This window comes from Ailuropoda melanoleuca, chromosome 10 (assembly GCF_002007445.2).
Source record: "Ailuropoda melanoleuca isolate Jingjing chromosome 10, ASM200744v2, whole genome shotgun sequence".
In the NCBI taxonomy this organism is placed as follows: Eukaryota; Metazoa; Chordata; class Mammalia; order Carnivora; family Ursidae; genus Ailuropoda; species Ailuropoda melanoleuca.
This window is the reverse complement of record NC_048227.1, coordinates 47,694,244-47,719,123: the sequence shown is the minus strand read 5'-3', so window position 1 is coordinate 47,719,123 and position 24,880 is coordinate 47,694,244. Positions and strand designations below refer to the sequence as shown.

The following is a 24,880-nucleotide window of genomic DNA, read 5'->3' as shown; positions in this document are numbered from 1 at the left end:
GGGGAGAGGGAGAGGAAGAAGCAGGCTCCCAGCGGAGAAGCCTGATGTGGGGCTCGATCTCAGGACTCTGGGATCACGCCCTGAGTGGAAGGCAGACGCTTAAGGACTGAGCCACCCAGGCACCCCAAGAATGTAGGTTTTCTTAACTCCATATTGTAGTGTCACTCAGGCTCCAAACATTTCAGAAATTCTTACTTTAGAAAAGTTCAAGTGATTTTGAAATGAACATTGTTATTCACTAGAATTATAGAATGTCACTTAGTAAAAAGGGTTCTAAAATCTAGTTCCATCTGAGGCTCAAAGGAGTTAGGTGACTGATTCATCTGCTGCAGCTCACACGGTTACTGTGTGATAGATAGAGCTAGGCCCTGAGGACTTCTGACTTTAAACTGCATGCTCCTACCATGATCCCAGGATGACTGTATATACTGATCTGGGTGTTCTGAGACCTGCATCTGGGGTCATGAGGGTGATTAACATGGGGAGTGGAAGGAGATGTGGGTTGGAGAGAGTGTGGCTACATTCTAGGGCTCTGGAATCCTCACTCCCATTTGATAGAAGCCACCAACCTTTCTATATGTCTAAAAAATTAGGGTCCTGAATGAGATTTCAATTAAAAAAAAAAAAGAAAGAAAAAAACCTGATACTAAAAAAAAAGGAAACCATGATCAATGATACGTAAAAATATACATATTTTAAAACAGGCTTAAAAAAAAAAAAAGAAACAGGCTTACCGGGTAATAGCACTGAACAGTCCACGGATGCGTGCTTTATGTCGAGCTACAAAAGCTTCAGTAAATATTACTCCTCTGTTATCAAGATCAATGTGTCCATTAATAATTCTACCTAGTCGCTGAGTTAGTGCCTGGGGGTAAAGATGCAAATTTTTATTAATTTGAAAGAACAAAATTATACATATCTAACTGTATAGTCTTAAAGTCATGCTGCTCACTGATGTTGTATTATCTACATGATTGAGAAATTTCGACAAGCACAAATTCATAGGATATATAAGCTAAAATGAAGATTTAGGATCTAGGAAACTTCATAATCTCAGAGCAGAACCAAGAATTGAATGAGTCATTTAGCTGATATGTTAAAAGACTTTGCTACTTGCTAAGAAGGGCTATTTTTAATGTGAAATAAAAGTGACTGATTAACCAATTTTCTAGATATAGGCAGCCTTTAAAACATACGGGCAGCCCAGACATATACATGGGTCTTGAAGAAGATCCTATCTGGAGCTTTGAACACTGAGTAAAATAAATGTTATTCCAAGATTCTGAAACCTAGGGAAACATAAGACCTAAAAAGTTATCTTCTCTGATGCAAATATTAACAAGTTTATCTGTGTCCAGAGATCTACACTGGCAAACAACAAGATTTCCTGGTAATCCCAAGAGAGTATTTCTCCACAGCTACCCTATGACTAGGGTCAGGTACATCTGACATGTTTGGACATATTTGACATCCCAAGATGAGTTAAAACTACCCAAGGCAGCCTGGCTGATACTTTTCTGATATAGAAAAATGCATTTCAAACAACGTCTTAATGAGCTTTTAGAATACTGCCTATGATATTCAGAAAAACTAGAACTGAAAAATGTTAAGAAAACACACACATTTCCAAAACGTATCAACAGCATAGTTTTATTAGAAATCATTTGGGTCGGTTCTGATACTTTTAAAAAGTGTTTTAAAAATATGTTTTTTGACCTCTGTGATTAAAATATGTTTGCTCACTTAAAATAGAACTAAGGCTCCTAAAATGCTAGGTCAAATGGTATTTTAGATGCAATAATAGGAAATCACTCTCTCAAAATGGGTGACTAAATCTGTTTGTATTATAAACTAATCTCACGCAATTATGGTTTGGTGAATTTTTGTAAGTGTTGGATTTTCTTAAAATGATATATACTTAAAAAAGAGATTTGGCTTTTCTCTTATTTATTCCAGTAAATACAAAACAAAATCATCATTTACTGAGTACCTCCATTGTGCCAGACATCTCACTAGATACACCATGTATATAACTTTATTAAAGTCTATGAAAAAGATAATTATTTCCATTACAAAGATATACAAATTGAATCACAAAAGAGTTAAAACAATTTTCCTAATACTTAATAACTAAACAGTGGCATAATGCACTTTCCATTGTACAAAATAAATGTCTATAATTCTAAAATGTCAAACTATTTTAAGAACAAATAGGGGCGCCTGGGTGGCTCAGTTGTTAAGCGTCTGCCTTTGGCCCAGGGCGTGATCCCAGGGTCCTGGGATTCAGCCCCACATCGGGCTCCCTGCTCTGCTGTCTCTCTGTCAAATAAATAAATAAAAAATCCTTAATTAAAAAAAAAAAAGAACAAAGAAATAATCATTTCTAAATGATCTAATCAGAGCCATCAAGGTATTGGAAGTATTCCCAAATATACTGCTACAACATCAACAGTCAAATATTTGCAAAAAATTAATTAATGGTAAGAAAATCTAGTTTTCTCTTCCAATTAAAATTCTTTATTTATCTGAAAAGAGATTATACTATTAAGAAAAAATACCTGTGTCAGAAAGTTTCCAGGAAGATCATAAGTTTTACACAGCTCTGATATGGTGACCTGACCACTTTCTTGCAATTTATCATTTACCTCTTCTGCTAACCGATCCAAATAGTTTCTAAGAGTTAAAAAAAAAAAAAATTAGGAGTAATGATTTTTCTCTTTTATGTTTAATTTCTGTGCAATAATATATGCCGACAAAATAATGAACAGGGTATGCTTAGGTAAACACGATGCATGACTCATATTCCGAAAATTATTTTTCTCTTATCAATGTAACTAAATATAAGGTTGACCAAATGATAAATGCTCAGATTTTTTTTTAACAATGTAAATTCCTGTAGTCGTTTTTCATTAATACTTTGGAAAAAATTGGTTTTCAGAGTTAAGATCACACAGGAAAGACTGTAAAAATTATGTTTTGCGTTGCTTTAAAATAATTGGGAAAAAAATCAAAGTTTTTATTATTTCCAAGTATTCCATACAATTAAGTACTTACTTTTTATGTACAATGATCTCAACAATGAAAATCAGCACTATGAGAGTTCTAAACAAAATGCCAAAATGATCACAATTGTTCTAAATAAAACACTACGGAAAAAAAAAGAAACACAAAAAAGTGCTCTTAAATACTGTACTTACTCATCTATCAGTTGTCCCAATACTAGCTGAACATGTTTTTCTGATTTTATAATGTCACCAATTCTACTTTCAATATGAGTCAGATCCACATTAATTACCTGGAAAATGAATAAAATTCTATTAGTGATAAGTTCATATTGTTTCTTGAGTTTGAAGTTACATATTAGAACTATCTTTTTAAAAAGTTACTTTCCCTTAGATGAATTTCAGATTAATCTGAAATATTGTGAAAAGTCTCAAATAAAAAATTAGAAGCTTATTGCTTATTAACTTTCATTTCTGAACAACTACATTTTCATTTGCTAGGAAAGTTTGCATTAAGAAGCTACATTTTCATACAATAGGCACCACTGACACAGGATTTTCCAGGTTTTTGCATATAATGTACCTTGATAATGACATGCACACTTATATTTTCTAAAAATATCTTCTACTTTTAAAAATATTTCTCTATTCCTTCCATATACTAAAAGCACATAAAAATGAAAGTTATTCTTCTCTCCAAATTACATAAAATGACAACTATGAGTTTATTTCATAAAGAATAAGCAAATAACTGAGAAAGAAGAACTTATTAACTTATTAAATCAATTCAATATATCAGAACTTATTAAATTGATTAAATGTATTAGTGAGGACTATAAAACTATTTCTTCATAAACATTATACAAAATAAGATAACAGAGTATTAGTGAATACTTAAGTCATAGTACCAAAAAGTTGAGAAAGGAAAAAATTTTTATAAATTTAAAATTTACCTGTTGCAGATCAACAATGTTTACTCGACCTTTAAAGAAAAGACATTTATTGATTTTATATTTACATGTAAGTACATACAAGCCAAAAACTGTAAATATCAACAGATTTACATTTGGGGCAGTCGAAGTCCTCCTTCTACAAAGGACATAAAGCCAGAATAATTAATGTTTTCATATACAAACCATTAGCTGAATAATTCTTTATGGCTGAAGGCACAGGCAATAATTTATTTTTGAAGTTTCATTTGTCACATAAGGCCAATACCGGACATCAACTGATTCACAAGTTGGCCAGACCTATGGATTTAACATTTACCTCCCCTTCACAATTTATCTATTGTGACCGAAGAGATACAACTAAATTCAGATGAACTTTTAAATTTTTGGAATGAGTAGATTTCTACCTATTGGCAAAAGAAAATCTGTCAAGTATTCCAAATTATACCTAATAGTTTATTAGCATTATGCAGGAAGATGAACCAATACCAAGGGTACATCTGATAACATCAAATGAAGAGTTGTTTTCATAGTTGCTTCTATTTTAATCAAATAGTGTTCAAATTTGCTCAGTAGTTTGTTCAAATTTTAAAGAGACAAAGAAAAGCAAAAACTTCATGTGCTTGTAATAGCGTTTCCTACAATATAATAGGTGTAGTACCATATTGTTTCCTAATTTGCAAATACTTAAAGGTAAGTTTTTGAAAAGAGTGTGGTAATATAGCCCTATGTTTCAACAATCTATAATCCTTTAAAATCTCTGCTCTCCTTTCATAATTACCACCTGATAATAGATCTCTAAATGCCCTCACGAGTCACGCAGTAAATTCATGAACTGTGAATAGAAACAGTTGATTAATTCACATATAGAACACACAACTCATAATAATAAAAGATGCTATTTTGGGGTGCCTGGGTGGCTCAGTTGTTAAGTGTCTGCCTTCGGCTCAGGGCGTGATCCCAGCGTTCTGGGATCAAGCCCCACATCAGGCTCCTCTGCTGGGAGCCTGCTTCTTCTTCCCACTCCCCCTGCTTGTGTTCCCTCTCTCGCTGGCTGTCTCTCTCTGTCAAATAAACAAATAAAATCTTTAAAAAAAATAAAAAATAAAAAAAATAAAAGATGCTATTTTGTAAGGTGACAATATTTGACTTCTTTTAAATTATCTGATCACCTTTACCTAATCATATGACCAATCAAGCTATTAAAAATATTAAGGCTGGTTTTTATTTTTTATTTTTTTTAAGGCTGGTTTTTATATTAACAATCGAGAAGGGTTTCCTATACCCTCCAAATAATTTATTCTTTATGTCTTAAGTTGTTTTTTCCCTTCCAAATAACCAGAGGAGAAAAATAAGGAATTACTTACCACCTCGGACATGTAGCTCATCTCTCATTTCTTTACTAATTTGAGCTGGTGTAATATATTCCTTCCCGTCAAGTGTGTGAACTACTTCTAGCTGTTTTTGAGCAATCAATTTATTCACAATCTCAATGCAGTTCCGCTCTGACAACCTGAGAGACACAAGAAGTTTTAAAATGCACTTGATACATTTGTGCTTAACAAAACTAACAATGTATGAAAATGGGCTTTTAAAAAAAGTTTGGGTGAAAAGTCACTAGGTTCTATATTACAAAATCTGTATCTCTTATTAGTATAACCATATTGATTCAATAAGTTTAAAAAAAAACTCCTGGGAGAAAGCAGATTTGCATAAACTCAAATCATATACCTAATTGGTACAAGCCATTTTTTATTACAGAATTTCAAGTTTGCTCTCTCCTCTGGGCCTGCTTCTACTCTTCAAATCTGAATAGAAAAATGAGGACAAATTATTTAGGTAGGAAAAAAAACCTGCCCTTTTATTTCAACTTCCAGTTTAAGTTCAATAAAAAACCAAACAAACCAGAATTTTTTTTTAAATTGTGTGATTGCTTCACTACTATTGGTCTGTAGACAGGAGATATGGCCTAGGAAAAACATGACTGCAACTGTTATCCAAGCACTTAAGTATCTGTCCTAGTTTGCTCTCAGTGCTACAAAATACAGTATTAAGGGATTCAGGTCTTCAAGCCCCAGAAGGCACAAAGTATCAAAGAGATAGTCATGGTATAAAAAAGGATTCTATTAACATTGTATATGTGTTCTGTAACATTAAAAAGCAGAGCTAGGGTCCCCAGGACACATCCCCCAAAGGTTTGTGGGTTTGCAAGAAATGCTAGTGTCCAGAAGTCCTCAAAAATGACAGATGGGACTGTGGGTCTGGCCTAGCACAACTCTTGGTGCACAAAAAGGCAAAATGCTTAAAGAGTCAACACAGCATTTGCTAAGTACTGTATTTTGGCGTTAGCCTCTCCTTTTCAGCTTATTCTAGGTCAGGAAAGGTATAATAGGCAATGATGCCACAAGGACTTAACGGGTAAATAAGGATCAGAGGGACACTCTTAAGACAGCTAGAATTCACCAGCCTCGGCCATCAAGAGGACGGGGCGCGCCAGCTCTCGGCTGGGGCATGGCTGGGGGCGGTGGTGGTCCGGGGCGTAATAGCTTTCGGGCTTCATCGCCGAGAACTATACTTGGAACTGCAATCCAGGCTATGGATTGGAAGCAGGAGGCAGAAATAGTAACACAGGGTAGGAAAGTGCGGGGTCCAGAGCCAGGGATTCCCAGGCTCAGATCTCGTCGTGGCTGCCCAGGGGCTATTTTGGACTCCGCAACGGAGAGGGAGGGTCGGCACCTCTGTGTGGCCTCGGCGAACTGCGCCCGCTGGAAGTCAGCCGCCAACCGCCTGATCTCCTCCCAGGCGTCCGCCATCACGGCCCTACTCGCCAAGCCGCCGAAGAACTGCCGACACGTCAGCCTAAAGGCAGCGGGAGCCGAGGCGGAACGGGCCGCGCGGAGGGACAAGAGACTCCTCCCCCGACGCAGATACCGAACGCGTGCGCCCCGGGAGGGGCGTGCCGGAAGAGCCGCAGCCCCGCCCACCTCCCATGGGCGGGGCGTCCTGCCTGTTGTGGAGCCTCAGGGTTTTGCTGGAAGCCAGGTGACGAGGTTCCCGCTATAGCGTGGGCTGCGGGAGGGGTCAAGTTAGTAAAGTGCTACTCGTGGTCTCTGTTTGTAATGTAACTAATGTTTCAGGGCACTGATAATCAGATTAACCAATGTTCTTTTTCTTCTGCCCTTCATTTGTTTTTTGGGGAGAGAGCAGGGAGATGTGCCTGTGCCTGCAATTAGTAGTATCTCTTCTTCTCTGGCTGTTAACAAGGAGCAGTCCACCGGGTATCATGCTAATTTTTACGTGGGCACAGAGCAGTTGTACCTTTTGGGAGACTAGTTGGGACACAGTACTGAAGGTAGATACTCAATTTTTTTTTTTGCACAAAGTGACTAACTGGGGTACCAAAAAGGCTGGGAATGGTTTTCATGTCATTCTAGATTAAGAATGTTATTCTTTCCTATTTCTCCTCTGGGGAAGATTGGCTCCATCAAGCAATAAAGAAATAGGAACATACGATAATACGTATATATGGTTACGGATGAAATGCAGGAGGCAAAGGTTACGTTTATTTTGCTTTTCTCTGTATTGATATCAGTAAAAGTTAGGTATTTACTCTGGAGTAAATTTCTTGTCCCCTTTTACTTTTATACCTAAGTTTCCACTTTAAAAGAAAAATATTCATTCCTTTTACCTGCATGCTCTACAGAGTTGGTGAAGGGGAATTGTTCCAGTTCTTTTCCAATCTCAGGTCTTATTTGGGGTGACTCAAATCCAATGCCACAAAGGTACTTGTCCAGTAAAGTTCCCACCTTTATTTAAAATGCAGAGAACACAGTCCCAAAACCTTTTACTAAGTACTGCCACTAAATAGCCATACTGTTTGTCAATGTGATTGCCAACCAAGAGGTGGAACAGCAGAAGTCAAGAAGGTAACTTGGAAGAGGGTAGGTGGTGTGGTTCCAAAGGGTATCAAACTTCAGAAGAACTGGAAATATTCATTCATATAACAGAGACTTATTGATTCTCTATCAGATACCATGGAGTACATTGGTAGATAAGGCAGACATGATATTGCCATAAAGAACTTATAAATGTAATAAAGCAGATTTTTGAAAAAAGTACTTAGTATAAACTATAAATGCAATAGAGAAAGTATAGTGTACCATGGGACCACTTGGCGTTCAAACTTCTTCCTTACCATATAAGCCTCTATGAGCCTGGATTCTACTTTTCCTCAGCATCAGCTACTTCACACCACATGTGAAGTAGGGGCCTAGACACACCAAGCCCTTTCAGGACTCCATATCTTTCTGGAATGCGTGTCCTATTCCTTACTGCTCCATGCTCCCATTTTTTTGTAACTTATTCTTCCATGATGTCCCAGATTAAATAAAACTCTCCAACAAAACCTTTTTAAATTCCTACAGTTATTCTGTATGCAGTATCCCTGCAATTCTTTATTCAGGGGTCTACAATAGCAAGCAAAACTATACTGCAGTTTTTACTTACTACATCTCTAAATAGTCTGAGCTCCTAAATGCTCCATAGCATTAGTATGACAACTGGTACATAGTGCCTGATATATTTCATATATAGTGTAAATGTTTTGGTGCGGCATTTTACTTTGGTATAATAATAACATTTGCATTTATTCCTTTTTTTAAAAGATTTTATTTATCTGAGAGAGAGAGAGAGAGTGAGCAAGAGAGAGCAGGAGTGAGGGGAGGGGCAGAAGAAGAGGGAGAAGCAGACTCTCTGCTGAGGAGGGAGCTCGATGTGGGGCTGGATCCCAGGACCCCAGGATCATGACCTAAGCTGAAAACAGATGCTTAACCGACTGAGTCACCCAGGCGCCCCCATTTACATTTGTTCTTAAAAGGCAATAATTCCTAAAAAAAGCATAATTTATGTTTGTATTTTCCAGAGACTAGACTAAAATGGTAGCCACTAGCAAGATGAAGCTATTTAAATTTTAATTAAAAGTAAATAAAATGATACCAACAATGAACAAGTGGAATTTGAAATTGAAAAACAATGTAGTTTACATTAGCATCCCCCAAAATGAAATACTTAGACATACATTTGGCAAAATACCTACAAGATCTATAAGAGGAAAACTACAAACTTAGATAAATGAAATCAAAGGAGAACTAAATAAATGGGAAGGCATTCCATGTTCATGGATAGGAAAACCAAGGGGAAAAAATCTCATACTGTCAAGATGTCAGTTCTCCTCAACTTCATCTGTGATTCAATGCAATCCCAATCAAAACCCAAAAAAATTATTTGGTAGATATCAGTAGACTTATCGTAAAGTTTATATAAAGAGGCAAAATAACCAGAATAGCCAATACAGTATTGAAGGAGAGCAAAGTTGGAGGACGGACACTACCTGATTTTAAGACTTACTATGAAGCTATCCTAATCAAGACAGTGTGGTATTAATGAAAAAAATAGACAAATCAATGGAACAGAATAGAGGGATGAAAAATAGACCCACACAAATATAGTCAACTAATATTTGACAAAGGAACAAAGGTGACACAATGGAGAAAAGATAATGCTTTCAATAAATGTTGCTAGAATAATTGTACATCCACACACACACACAAATGAATCTAGATGCACAACTTACAGCTTTTATAAAAATTACATTTGGATCACAGATCTAACTGTAAAATGGAGCTATAAAGCCCCTAGAAGATAACTAGAGAAAATTTAGATGACTTTGTGTCTATCAATGACTTTTTAGATACAATACCGAACGTACAACACATAAAAGCAGAATTGATAAACTGGACTTGATTAAAATTAAAAATTGCTCTTCAAAAGTCAAAGTCAAGACAACAGAAGCCAAGACACAAACTGGGAGAAAATACAAAAGATACATCTGATAAAGGACTGTTAATCAAAATATATGAAAGTTTTAAAACTCAACAGTAAGAAAGCGAGGAACCCAATTAAAAAATGGGCCAAAGACCTTAACAGACGCCTCACCAAAAAAGGTGTACAGGGGCGCCTGGGTGGCACAGCAGTTAAGCATCTGCCTTCGGCTCAGGGCGTGATCCCGGCATTGTGGGATCTAGCCCCACATCAGGCTCCTCTGCTATGAGCCTGTTTCTTCCTCTCCCACTCCCCCTGCTTGTGTTCCCTCTCTCGCTGGCTGTCTCTATCTCTGTCGAATAAATAAATAAAATCTTTTAAAAAAAAAGTGTACAAATGGCAAAACAACATATAAAAAGATGCTCTGCATCATGTCATCAAAGAAATGCAAACTGAAATGAGATCCATTACACAACTATCGGAATGACCAAATTCCAGAATACCGACAATGCCAGATACTGATGAGTATGTGAAGCAATAGGAACTCTCATTTGTTGCTGGTGGGAATGCAAAGAGGGACAGCCACTTTGAAAGACAGTTTGGTGCTTTCTTACAAAACTAAAAATACTCTTACTCTATAATCCAGCAATTGCTCTCCTTGGTATTTACCCAAAGCAGTTGAAAACTTAGGTCCACACCAAAACCTACACACAGATATTTAAGGCATCTTTATTCGTAATTGCCAAAACTTGGAAGCAGCTAAGGTTTCCTTCAGCAGGTGAATGGATAAATGAGCTGTGATACATCCAGACAATGGAGTATTATTTGGCACTAAAATGAAATGAGTTATCAAGTCCTGAAAAGACATGGAGGAACCTTAAATGCATATTACTAAGTGAAAGAAGCTAATCTGAAAAAGCTACATACTGTATGATTCCAACTATATGACATTATGGAAAAGGCAAAATTATAGAGTCAGTAAAAAGACCAGGGTTTGCCAGGGGTTGGGGAAGGTAGAGGGATGGACAGGCAGAGCACTGAAGATTTTTAAGGCAGGGAAAATAGTCTGTATGATATTATAATGATGGACATGTGTTACCATATATATATGTCCACACCAATAGGATATAGGACACTAAGAGGGAACCATAATGTAAACAATGAACTTTGAGTGATTATGATGTGTTAATGTAAGTTCATAAATTGTAAGAAATGTTCTTTTCTGGTGGGAGATTTTGATAATGGAGAGACTATACATGTGTGGGTGCAGAGATCATATGGGAAATCGCTATACCTTACTTTCAATTTTTCTATGAACCTAAAACTGCCCTTAAAAAAATAGTGTTTAAAATATTAAATAAAATTTAAAAATTGGTCATTCAGTCACAATAGCCGCCTTTCAAATGTGCGATAGCCATATGTGGCTCATGACTATCTTATGGGACAGTATAGAAAACCATTTTCACCTTCACCAAAAGTTCTATGGACAACTCTGATTTAGACCTTTAATAAAGGCACATGTTTGTTCATTCTGAGATCCTAAGACTCAAAACAACTGTCTGCATCTAGCAACAATAAACCTTAACTGCAGTATCATTTATTTTGAAGGAGGAATAAGAATTTGAATGGGGACCATTTCAAAGTTAGCTAACACTGGGATACAGAGTAGAGGAGTTTTAAGTAATCTAATGTATGGATAGGATAATGGTGAACAGTACAAGTGGCCACTGAATAAGAGATGAAAGATTCCTTTTAAGAACAAGCTTTATGTAGACTTGGAAAACAGCTTCAGTTCTCTAAAAAAACACTTTCTAACTGCTTGCGTCTACAAACGTAAGTCAAATTTTGACGTGTATGTTATGTGGGAAGGACTCACGGTCTTTTCAGCTACACTAGGTACATGGTTGTGACACCATCCTCAGATTCATCTTAAATTCAAAGGCTAATAAAGCATTCTAACATTTGTAGTGTGGATTGATGGTTTCTTTGATGATGTAAGATGTGATACTATAAAGTCCCTCCAAGATAAGCTTTTCTTTTAATAAAATTTGAAGCATTTCCCTCTGTTTACTAGAAAATAACAAAATCTGAAGTTCTTTCTCCAACTCAACTAGGAAAAGAAACCTAAACAACCGCAGGATGTGTGTTGTCAAACAAGTCATTGCAGAGAAATTACAAAGACATTGTGTTAATTACATCACTGGCATCTTATTGTAATTAGGGACTTAACAATTACCTTAATACCACCAATAAAAATGGCAGTAAAATCTTATACGTAAAAAGCATCAATGCCTTTGGAAGCCACTTTGATTTATGGGTGGAAGAAAAACAAAAAGTTCAGAAAAAAGATGAAATTGAAGAACTAGGAATAAAGGAAGCAAGAAGGTGTAGGGGATGTAATAGTTAATACCTCTACAGAGTCAAAAATAATGAAAATAAATGCAAGCCCATTAGCTAGTAGAGCAAAGAGGTTATGACTTTTAAGAGAGGATTTTTTTTCCCTTCTATGATAGCAATGGAAGTCAGATTGTAGGTTACCTCATGAGCAAATGTGAATAATTGGTGCAAGAGCAAAGAGAGACCTGATCAGATGTTGAATGAACAGAAGATAAGTCAGTGAGGGGCGCCTGGGTGGCAGAGCGGTTAAGCGCCTGCCTTCGGCTCAGGGCGTGATCCCGGCGTTATGGGTTCGAGCCCCACATCAGGCTTCTCCACTATGAGCCTGCTTCTCCCTCTCCCACTCCCCCTGCTTGTGTTCCCTCTCGCTGGCTGTCTCTTTCTCTGTCGAATAAATAAATAAAATCTTTAAAAAAAAAAAAAAAAGAAGATAAGTCAGTGAAAAGAGAGATTATGATGATGTGGAAGAGGTAGGCAGCAATCACTCAGGAATCACAGAATCACAGCATTTTAGGGCAGGAAAGGCTCTTTCGATCATTCATGCTAATACCCACACACAGTAATAACTTCTCTGCAAGGCCCTGGCAGATTATGTACTTTTTGCTTGACCACTTAAAGTGATGAAGTATTCTCTTTTTTGCCAAGTAGGTTTATCCATTTTGGGACAGATCTAACAGTTAGAAATTCCCTCCTTATTCTAAAGCAAGATCTGTTTCTTTGTAGCTTCCATATTCTTTCCTTGGCTCCACAGAATGACTCTAGTATATCTTCCCTGTGAAACCCTCCAGAGAGTCAACATGTCCCTCCTGTTTTCATTCTCCAAGTGAAACATCTCAGATCCTTTGATTATATCTCCTGACAGAATTTCCAGACCTCTAGAGATCCTGGCCACCCTCTCTTATTGAACTCTGGTTTGCCAATATCAGCTTTAGAAAGTGATGCCCAGAGGAATTTAGTATTTTGCACATAGTCTGACTAGAGCAGATAACAGTGAGATTAATTTCCCTAGATGTTATATTTCTGTTAATTGGACTCTTGGCTTAAGTAGAGCTGGTAATGCATTGTATCTGACTGGCATTTATCTAAATTGCTATCAAACTAGGTTTAGTCAACTCTGTATCTGAAAAAATTAATTTCACCTTATTAGCTTTGATTGATTCATTCATTCATTCATTCACTATTCAAACAAATAGTATTTGAAGTCTACTATCTGCCAGGCTTTGTGGTATGCCTTGGGGATACCAAGAAGAAAAAACTATTCTAACCAATTGAGATTATTTCAAAAATTAAATGTCATTCAACATTGTTCTTTCTGCCATCACTTGTCATCTATAAATTTTAAAAATATAATTAAGTTTTTATTTAAGTTAATAACAATTGGTTAAGAGAGAAACAAGGATATATACTGTGATAAGCTGATGACACTGGTATGTTACGATCCTAGATTCAAAAAATTTTAGAGCTAGAGGGGACTTTAGGGACATCTAAAAGTCTGATTCATTCATTTTATAGAGTTAACATGTACCTTTGAGTGTGATTGTCTTAAATACCATATTTCTCTTTTTGTTTAAGGGGAAAGTCATGGAATGACAGCTTTTATGGAATAAAAAATAAAAATTTTATGGAATTCCAAAATTCAGATTTTATCAGTCTTGGAGCAAATTTTTCAAGACTTACTCTTGAAGAACTCACGCTGTTTCATCATAATCACTGTTTCTTTATCAAAATCGTACCAAAAGCCATCTATTTGCTAAATTACTTTAGAATATTTTTTGCTTTCCTATATTTTCCTTTTCTTCTCATTCCAAAATGAGGCTTAAAATTCTTTTTTGATATTTGTAGGTTTCGTTGGGGGATGAGAGAACAAATTTCTGCTAATTGTGACCTTTCATCTTTATCACTAAAGCAATAACAGGTGTCCCTTCTGGTTCACATCACTTTATCATTGGTACATCATCTTTGTAGCTTGTCCTCTGGAGTCAAATGCATGTAAATACTTAATAAAATATAACATTATCTATATATTTATGCCCCCCCCTTACTCCTCAGCACTGTTGTGACTAAATTGTCAGGATTTTTAGAGCCATACTTTTGTGAAAATTGTTCTGCAAATATGTATATTTATTCCCCAAACATGAAGTATTCTTTTGTTTCCAAGGGAACAAATTCTATATTAGTCTCTTCTGGTTTTGTCCCCCACCCCCAAAATTCTTCACAATGCTGTATTTAGAGCCAGACTTATTAGCTCCAAGCATCACTTGTTTTCCTGTGTACACTTTTCCACAGCATAACTGCCAGCCAAAATGACAAAAAGGCAAACTCTCGAAGGAACAAGTTAGTGTTCTTGTCAGTGCTTGGGTGTTGTTCTCAAAGGAGCTGAAATTCTTCTCTTTTATCAACAAAATGTGATATAAAGGACTATATTGGCAGTTTGTGTCACTGCTAAAGCAGTGGTGTACAGAATGGTATGTAGAGTTAACAGTCACAGGGACACACTCTAAAGAAATATATAGTATCTGTGTTTCCTGCCAAACAAGGAAAAAGTCACACTGACTCCAATCTCCAGGAGTGACTTATGTCTTTCTTCTTTTTCTTCGTACTTTTGACCACGTTCACCCACTTTGCCCAACTCTAACACCTCACCCCTGGCAACCAACCAATCTGTTCTCTATATCTATGAGTTTGTTTTATTTTAGATTCCACATTTAAGTGAAATTACAGAGGCTTTGTCCTTCTCTATCAGGCATCTTTCTTCTTTATCTCTTGCTGCTTCTCCTGTCTTGATTTTCTCCTCCTCCTCTGCTTCCTCCACGTATGAATCATTAATTACACCCACAAGATGATATGCTATAAAGAAATTGAGGACTTGTGGGGCGCCTGGGTGGCACAGTGGTTAAGCATCTGCCTTCGGCTCAGGGCGTGATCCCGGCGTTATGGGATCGAGCCCCGCATCAGGCTCCTCCGCTATGAGCCTGCTTCTTCCTCTCCCACTCCCCCTGCTTGTGTTCCCTCTCTCGCTGGCTGTCTCTATCTCTGTCGAATAAATAAATAAAATCTTAAAAAAAAACAAACAAACAAACAAAAAAGAAATTGAGGACTTGTAACAGATGCCATGTTATAGCAGCAGCAGTGACAACATCTGGAAATTATGCAGAGCCACAGCTGGCATCCCTAATATTCACCTTTTAAAATTCCACTTTGAGGAGATTGTTTCTGGAAGTAAGTTCTGGTCAAGCTCCTAAAAGTGCCAAAATCAAGGGTAGTTGGCATCTATCCTAGTTTATGTGCAAGGTAAAAATGTCTTCAGATATATACATGCACAGTCCATGTGACTACAGATCTTTAAGGCTATTCCTATGTTCTCTTAAATTAATTTGTTTCTTTGAATCTTAAAACCTGTGTTCATATTTTAAGCCGGTTGAGTTTGTTTATGAGGGAGATATTATTGCTGATACCTGCTATTCATCATAATAACTACATTCCCGTGAAATTTTTACATGGATTAAACACTTACTGTCTTGCTTACATCTGTTTGACCATAGCAATTCCAATTGATTTCATTTGGTCAGCAAATACACAGCACATAAGCTCAGACTCTTCCTTTTAGTACCCATGGTAGACCACTAATCAATTATGACATTTGTCTTGCTAAGCCTGGAAATGCCTGAGAATCCTTCTCAAACAACGTTCCAACCAACTGCTAACAATATATCAAAGTTGGCACTTGCTATGAAATATATTCACCATTCTAGAACAAGGCCACACCTTTGAGAAATATCCTAATGTGAAAAGACCTCTGGGCAGTGACATCAGAAATATAAGGATCACCCATGGAGTATGTTGATACCTCTCTGAACGGGGAATTGCACCAGGAGAATCGGATACAGATCCCAATTTCTCAGGAGCCAGCAGGAAAGATAAGTCTGGTTCGGACTTAGAATAAATGTAGGATGGAAACAAAGGAGAAAACATACTTTGGGGCTGTATCTATAAATCTATAAATTGTCTGTGTGGCCATCGTTCAGATTCTTTGGGGCTGTATCTATAAATCTATAAATTGTCTGTGTGGTCATCGTTCAGATTCTTTGGAAACAAGGGAGAAAACATACTTTGGGGCTGTATCTATAACTCTATAAATTGTCTGTGTGGCCATCGTTAAGATTCTACTGAGCAGTTTTGTTTGGTTTTTTAATTTCACAGGGGTGCTTAATTGTGATATCATAGGTGTTTCCTGGGACTAATGATCCAAAGTAGTGAAAGGGGACACATTGTGGTTTTTTTTCCTTTTTTTTTTAAAGATTTTATTTATTTGACAGAGAGAGAGACAGCCAGCGAAAGAGGGAACACAAGGGGGGTGGGTGGGAGAGGAAGAAGCAGGCCCCAGGGGAGCAGGGAGCCCAATGCGGGGCTCAATCCCAGGACCCCGGGATCACGCCCTGAGCCGAGGGCAGATGCTTAATGACTGAGCCACCCAAGCACAAGGGGCACATTTGTTTTAGTTTTGTTTTACCACAGCATAGAGAAAGGAGCTTCTTAAAAGAGGGAGTTCATTCTTTTCCTAGTGGTTCTCACTGTTTGGTCACAGGAAACTGTTGTGGTCTTTAACATTCTGAGGGTCTCTCAAAGAGCTTTTGTATATGGGTTATATCTATTAATATTTACTGTGCTAAAATTAAAACTGAAATAAACTAAAATAGTTATTGAGAATGACTACAGTAAAATGCCTGTTAATATAAATAATGTATTTTTATTTTGTAAAATTGATCTGTAGAACAAAAAATTTAGTGAGAGGAGTGGCATTGTTTTATGTTTTTCCAAATCTTTTTAACGTTTGGCTTGTTAAAAGAAAATTCAGAAAACTTTATCTGATATGAATATTTTATTGAGCAAGAAACAAACTATTCATAAGCAGGGAGACTTCAAAACTGAAAGTGGTGAAAGAGGGGTTTTCAGTGGTTGCAGCTCAGTTTATAAAGCATGAATGAGGAAGTGCATTGTTTTCTGTTGTGGTTTGTGACTAGAAACACATTCCTTTTAGGGTGGTAGCCTCTATATGCTGATTTGTTTGGCCTATCTGCTTACGTGATTGGCTAGCAAGCTATCAAGTCATGCTGATATGAAGAAAGCATAAGGTGTTTCGTTTTTTGTTTTTAGATTTTATTTATTTATTTGAGAGAGAGAGAGAGCACAAGCAGGGGGAGCTGCAGAGGGAGAGGGACAAGTAGACTCCCCGCCGAGCTGGGAGCCTGAAGCGGAGCTCAATCCCAGGACCCTGGGATCATGACCTGAGCCAAAGGCAGATGCTTAATTGACTGAGCCACCCAGGTGCCCCAAAAGTGTAAGTTTTATTTAAGGTCAGAGTCAGCATTTCTGGGAATCAGGACAATTTTAAACTTTGCTTACATGACTATAAAGGTTTGGTGTTTGGGTACATTCAGACTGTGTCCTTCATTTTGAGGCTTAATAGGTGCTTCTTAATTCAGTTTGTTATGGTATCCCATATCATGTAGTCTCTGGAAAGCTTCCCTGTATATGCATGAAAAAATAAGTGTGAAAAAGACAAATAATGACTTAATACCATTTTGACCTCACAGACCCCCTGAAAGATTTTAGGGACACTAGAGGTTCCTGACTGACCCTTTCAGCACTGATGCTTCAACCCTTTCTGTGATGACTGCTGACCTGATGGAGAACAAATGTATAGAGTCTCTTGCTAAGGCTGCCCTTGCCATTTCATCCTTTAAAAGTATCAGGTCTGTGGAAACAACATCATCAACTGAGATAATCCATTAACTAAATGTTGATTAAAGATATTTTCATAACTTTTACAATATTTATGTCCATAATTTAGAGAAAGTATACCCCCCAATACAAGTAAACACAGAAAGTCAAGATCTAGGGAAAAATAATGTGGGTATTCAGGCCATATAGCTCTATGAAGCTGGCTCATTTGTTTATTTAATGCATATTTATTGAACACCTCTACTGGGCATAGAGGATGTGTGAATGACCTTCGTTTGTTCTTACCTTCATTTGAGCTTACTTTGGAGTGTATGACTTTTACCCCAAATATGGCTTTTAAGCCAAACAAAAACAAAACCAAAACAAACAAATATGTCAATTACAGGATGATCATTGGCCCAAGGGTGAAGAGGGACCCTCAGGGGAAGCAAAGATTTTTGGAGATGTACTATAGTTAAGTAGTTTTCCTACAGTAAATGTCACAACAGACTGTGTGAAGCTATTTATTATAGCCTCCATTGATGAATGGTTAAGGACACGAGAACAAAATGCAGCTGAAAGTATCACAGAAACTGCCTTCTGTGAAACAAACATTTATCATCCATTTGTTGTTCATCTTAGAAGATGGTGACTCTAAAATGAAATTACTTTTCTTTTTTATATCCACATTTTCATAGTACAAGCCTCTCCTGGTCCATTAGAGCTGTAGTACTGCCTCCCAGAAATTAGTCCCAAGGTTCCACCTTATAACAAGAGGGCCAAGAAATGTGGAGAAACACAGGCTATTTGATGGGAGGTAAATGTTTGATACAGCTGGTATTTTGAGGGAGTATTTCTTTCGATGGAAGGCTTTTTGTTTTTGTTTTTTCCAGAATGGGAAAAAATGGCCTGTGTTACGGAGTAAATTGTGTTTCCCCCAAATTTATATGTGGAAGTCCTAACCCCAGCACCTCAGAATGTGACTGCTTTTGGAGACAGTGTCCTTAAAGAGGTAATTAGGGTACAATGAGGGCATTAGGGTGGGCCTTAATCCAATATGACTGGAGTCCTCATAAGGAAGGAAATCAGAACACAGAAATACACGGAGGGAAAATCATGTGAGAAGACAGAGAAGATAGCCATCTACAAGCCAAGGAGAGAGGCCTCAGAAACCAAGCCTGCTCCCACCTTGATCTCAGATTTCCAGCCTCTGGAATTGTGGGAAAATACATTTCTGTTTTTTAACCTCCCCCCACCCCCCCAATCTTTGTTATAGCAGCCCTAGCAAGCTAACACAGTATGAGTACATGATGAGGGAAAGGAACTGTTGAAGGGGAAGGAATCAAAGACAAGAGAAAGGGAGGAGGCAGCAGAAGGGTGGGAATCAGGGGGAGAAAATCCCAGACATGGCAGAAAAGTATGAGATAAAATCACAGATGAATAGTGTGTGGTCATTTGAAGAATAGCGCCAAAAGATATCCATGTCAATTTCCTAGAATTGATGAACATTACTTTTTTTTTTTTAAAGATTTATTTATTTATTTGAGAGAGAGAGAGAGAGTGTGTGTGTGTGTGCCCACCTGTGTGGTGAGACACAGAGGGAGAGAATCGCAAGCAGACTCCCCACTGGGCTCAGAGATCAGACCTGAGCCAAAACCAAGAGTCAGAGTCTTAACCAACTGAGCCACCAAGGCGCCCCTATGAATATTACTTTATATGACAAAAGATGTGATAAAGTTAGGTCTCTTGAGAGGAAAAGTTTATCTTGGATTCCCTGAGTGGGCCCTAACCATAATCATGTGTGTCCTTATAAGAGAGAGGCACACAGAAAGGGAGAAGGTGACGTGATGTAGCCTCAAGCTGAAGAACGCCTGTAGCCACCGGAAGCTGGATGAGGAAAGGAGAGAATATATTTCTGGTGTTTTAAGCCACCAAGTTTGTGGTAATTTCTTACAGTAGTCACAGAAAACTAATAAAGATGGACTCAGCTTGGATATCACAAGGGAAATTTCTTCCTTTTGGACATGAAGTACCCAAGTAGGGTTGTTTATACACTGACTAACTTGAAGGTGGTGAAGTAGTTGAGGTAATTAAGACCATCCGCTTTGTCAGTACTAATGCCTCACAAACCTTTCTGATTTTCTTATTTGGTAGAGACCCCAGAGTTTAGACTGAACCCCAAATATAATAAATAGAAAGCATTGAGATTTAAAAAAAATCTTTTGCCAGCAACCTTTTACCAACAGACAGCAAAACCTCTTATTTTACTTCATGAAATATTTAGTTATAAATAAAAAGAATCGGACAGTAAACAAAGGGTCAGTAATGAAGTGCCCAACTCCTCAAGATATGCATGTTTTATAAGTAAAGTTAGAAATTTCCAGCTGCTTTTCCGGAAGTCAAAACAACGTTCATAACAAGATTGCTTCCTTGAAATTCTGTAACAGTACAATGTTCTAGATTGTGATATATGGCAGCATAGCAAAGTCTAATGGATTTTCCTCATGAAAATCTATAAAATTGCTATGATTGAACACTGCCTCAGAACTTGGTAAATACATTTTGGTCTAAAATCTTGTATGTGTTATCATACTTATTCTGGAAGGTGGGTGGGGGAAATTTGGGTGAATTAGTTTTGCAGTATGATTGGCATCCCATAAAATCCATTCACAAAATAGTTGCTTACTGGAGTTTTTCATCATTATGGCTGAGAAAGAGAGGCACATCTGTGCTCCTTGCAATATGAGGCATTCATCTTCCAAGCAAATGATACACACTAGAATCGATTGGGATATGAGAGAAAAGAGATTCAGTACATAGTTGTACTTGAGACCTTAATTCCAACACTAGAGACAGAATTGAGATTCAACTCTATAGCTACACCATGAAAAGCCACATAACCATATGAAGACTTTACACATTTCACTTCTGTCTATGATGGCTTTCTTTTGAGTAATTTCATTGAGAAAACAACATGAAAAAGAAACATGTTGGGATGCCTGGGTGGCTCAGTCAGTTAAGCATCTACCTTTGGCTCAGGTCATGATCCCGGTTTCATGGGATCCAATCTGCTTCTCCCTTCTCCATGTGCCCCTCCTCCTGTTCATGCTCTCTCTCTCAAATAAATAAATAAATAAATAAATAAATAAATAAATAAATAAATAAATAAATAAAATCTTAAAGAAAAGGAAACATGTTTAGAAGTCCTTAAAGTATTACTAATTATTTGTTTAGCCTGGTTTGAGAAATTTGATATGTTGCTATCTCAAACAAATACGAAATTCTCTAAGCATGCAGCATGAAATCATGTTCTAAACCCAAAAGGTTTTTTCTTCCTATGGCATTTGTTCAACACACAAAAGCCAGACAATGGAAAGGGATGTTGCATATGTGTGTATGTGTGTGTTTTTGTGTGTGTGTGTGTGTGTGTGTGCATGCTAGGGAGTGGTTAGATGTTATGGAAAAACCAACGACCAGGGACATCTTCTAGCACTTTTTGAACCCCAAAGATTCTTTGCCTCTAATCTCCGACATCCTTCACCTGTTTCAATTCTCTTTTCGAACACCAGCAACGCGTCTTACAAGTTACCTGTGTTTAGGAACCATGTCTTTCATTTTTGTACTCACACATTCATACAGCACAGTGCCTTGAGGTGAAATATTAAATTGTTACATTATACGTTTATTATTACAGTAGTCACTTACCTGTTTTGCCAATTCTAGTTTACATTTCTACAATGTATTTATATTAAAAACATAATTATTTTAAAAACATGGTTCATGCTACACATGCTTTTAAAAATACCTAATGGCTCTGCATTGGTCAAAGCAATGAAGTACAGACTCCTGAGTACCTCCCGAAATAACCCTATACATTCTGTCCCCAATTTACAGCCCCAGCTTTGTCTTAACCTTCCTTAGCTCCCTTAACGAAAGCTGGGATACAGCCACATGCCACACTGTTGTCCTTCTCGAAATCTGCAGAATTCCTGCAGAGCTCTGATTATTTGCATCTAATAGTTGGTCTTTCTGAAAGGCCCTTTCCTCTCTTCTTTATCCCTGGCCATGTAATTTTCTCCCTCCTGTGCTCTAATAGCCTTTATTTGCTTTCCTCTTGAATAATAGAAGGACCTTAGAAAACTTTAATTTTTTCCAGTTATATAATTTTTAAACTTTATTCCATTATTTTATTCTCCAAATTAGTCAACTGCATAACTTTTTTCCCCTCTCAGTTTCATCTTCCATCTACTCCTTCATTTTAGTTCAAATTCCTTCATTATGAGATAGATCCATTAGTAATACTCTCTGCAAATAGCCATCAATAGTAAAATTATCATAGTCTTTATTTGTCCATCAGCAAACCCCATTTGATCTTCAAAATGGCTGCAGAATCTGACCACTTTTACAATGTCCCCCACCATCATCCTAGTCCTCTTCAGATGGGTGATGGGAACAGCTTGCTTCCTGATAATCCTGCTTCTACTCTTGTCCTCTCAGTGAATATTGCTAATTACCTCCCAAAGATCCATTCTCTCTTCTTTTGTTAAAAATCATATCCTATTAAATTGGAGTGACATAGTAGTGAGCTAAAAAATGACAATTTCTTACTTCTCTTGCAAATGGAGTGGTTAAGGAAATTTTAGAGTTGTCTCTGGCTGAAGCTTTGGGGAAAGCTCTCCTTTGAAGGAGCTGATAAATCTGGGAAGAACGCTCTTTTTATGTTGCTTCTTCCTGTATTTTAATGCCTATCATGTGAAAGTGGTAGCAAGAATTTCAGCAGAATCTTAAAAGTAAATCCAGGAGAATTACTGAGACTTTGGTACTGATATCTTTGAGTAGTGGAGTCCATATTAGCAATCTCCTAATTGATACAATTTAAGACTACTGCCCACATAACAGCCAGGGAAATATTCTGAAAATGTTGGTTTGTAAGAGAAAACATAAAGAAACCTTTTTTTCATCTTTGGAGTTGGTAAAAATTCTTTATACATTACCCCCCAAAATACTAACCAAAAAGGAAAAACATGACAAATTGAAGTACATTAAAATTAAAAACTTTCATCAAAGGCTAACAATAGATATTGAAGACAAAGGGTAGTAGAAAATAGTTTTAACACACATATCTGACACAATTTATATGCAAGAAATAAAAAGGACTTCTACAAATCAGTAAGAAAAATACTACAACCCAACAGGAAAATGAGCAAAAACTTAACAGGTACTTCACGAAAGAGAGTATCTAAATTACAACTAAACATTTGAAATGTGCTAATGTGCTCAACCTCATTAATTACTAGGAGATTGCTAATGACATGAAATGAAACTAAGGTAATGATAAGAACAATATACATTCACCAGAATAGCTAAAACTAAGCTAAAACCAAGTGTTGATGTATACGCGAAACACAGCTTGTTGAAGCAGGAGTAGATACAATTTGGAAACACTGATTGGCTTATCTACTAATGCTGAACATAATGAATATCTTATACACTAATAGTTTTACTCCAAGGTAAAATCTAATAGAAATGCATATGTATTGCAGTAGGCTGAATAATGCCCCCCTAAGAATGTCCCCACCTTAATCCTCAGAACCTGTGTTACCTTACATGACAAAGGGACTGTGATTAAGTTAAGGCTCTATTGCGATGCGGTGCTTATACTTGATTATATGGATGGGCCTGATGTAATTGCAGGAGTCCTTATAAAAGGGTTGCAAGAGGAGTCAGAGAGAAGGCAAAGAGTGGAGTGATGCAGTTACAAGCCAATGAATGCCAGCAGCCTCTGAAAGCCCGAGGGGTAGGGCATAGAATTCCCCTGGAAATTCCAGAAGGAACCCAGGCCTGTTGACATCCTTATTCTTATCCCATGCACTTCATTTCAGACTTCTGAACTCAGAACTCTGAGAGCAGAAACTCTATTTTCATTAATACCATGTCGCTATGTCTAGATAATGTAAGTGCCCAATAACAGTCCTTGGGAAAAAAGATGTGTGAAATAATGAATGCAAATGTCTTTATTTCACTCTTAACTGATGGGTAAGTTATCATGGTTCTAGGTTGACAGTTACTTTCTTTTAGCACGTTAAAGAGTTTTCTGGCTTCTCTCTTACCTTTCAATACTTTCCTTTGCAACTGGATGTTCTAGTCTCTGTGTCTCTGTATTACATGGGTGGAGGTTTCTGTGATTTGTCCTGCAAAACGGACCACTCAGACCCACATACGCAGGCAGGCAGGCTAAAGAATGCTGTTAATGAGACTTGTGCTGCATAAGCGACCTCGGGAGCCTGATTAGTTGACATAAACTGGCCTCCAGGTTAAAATTGGCCCTTTGGTCTGTACTCCAAGAGCTGTAAATCTTGCCTTACATCCCTTCTAGCTCCAGGCTGGGCTGGCCCCCTGGAATGGAATCTGGGAGGGGAGGCAAGCACAAGAACAACCTAGCCCAGACCCTTGAATATGTAAAGACATAATAATATAGGAAAGCAGCTTGCTCCAAACTGCGCATAGGCAAACAAATGTTTAACTTCAGACCCGGTCATTTGCCCTATAATTATGGCCCTTAAGGGGATGGTCAGCTGGAAGTCTCACCTGAGGGGAGGACGCTCCACCCAGCCTTCTCATTCCGGACCCCAGCCTGGCTGTCTCCACTGGGCTTCCCCAGCTAATGAGGATGTCGTAAGTAACCTGTTTTTTGTGTTTTTTTTGTTTTGTTTTGTTTTGTTTTTGTAACTTTGTCTTATTCTCCCTTACAGCTTACTATTGCCCTCATCTATGTGCAGATATCCCTTTTCTTCTTTCTGTTTCTATTAGTTTTTTCTCCTTCAAAACTGAAAGTACAGCTGTGTGAATCCTTTCTTTAGAACAGTCTCTAAACTTCTTCATTGTATCCATCTCTTTGTTTCCTTATGCTGTTCTCTGGATAGTTTGCTTAAATCTCTATCAAGTTGATTAATCCCTTCTGTTTAACTCATCTATGTAAAGTGCACACAT

The 24,880-nt window shown here is 37.4% G+C and overlaps 1 protein-coding gene across 1 annotated transcript in view; it reads right to left on the bottom strand.

Annotated features, from left to right (window-relative positions):
• The window catches only part of UFL1 (UFM1 specific ligase 1), a 31,328-nt gene extending 24,472 nt beyond the window's left edge, over positions 1 to 6,856 (bottom strand). The window contains exons 1-6 of the mRNA XM_002927645.4: positions 6,689 to 6,856; positions 5,320 to 5,465; positions 3,956 to 3,984; positions 3,198 to 3,295; positions 2,559 to 2,673; positions 735 to 865 (exon numbers count right to left, since the gene is read on the bottom strand). Of these exons, the coding sequence (XP_002927691.2) occupies positions 735 to 865; positions 2,559 to 2,673; positions 3,198 to 3,295; positions 3,956 to 3,984; positions 5,320 to 5,465; positions 6,689 to 6,765 (596 nt within the window). The 5' untranslated portion in view covers positions 6,766 to 6,856. The remainder of the gene's footprint in view (positions 1 to 734; positions 866 to 2,558; positions 2,674 to 3,197; positions 3,296 to 3,955; positions 3,985 to 5,319; positions 5,466 to 6,688) is intronic.
• Between the last annotated feature and the right edge of the window lie 18,024 nt (positions 6,857 to 24,880).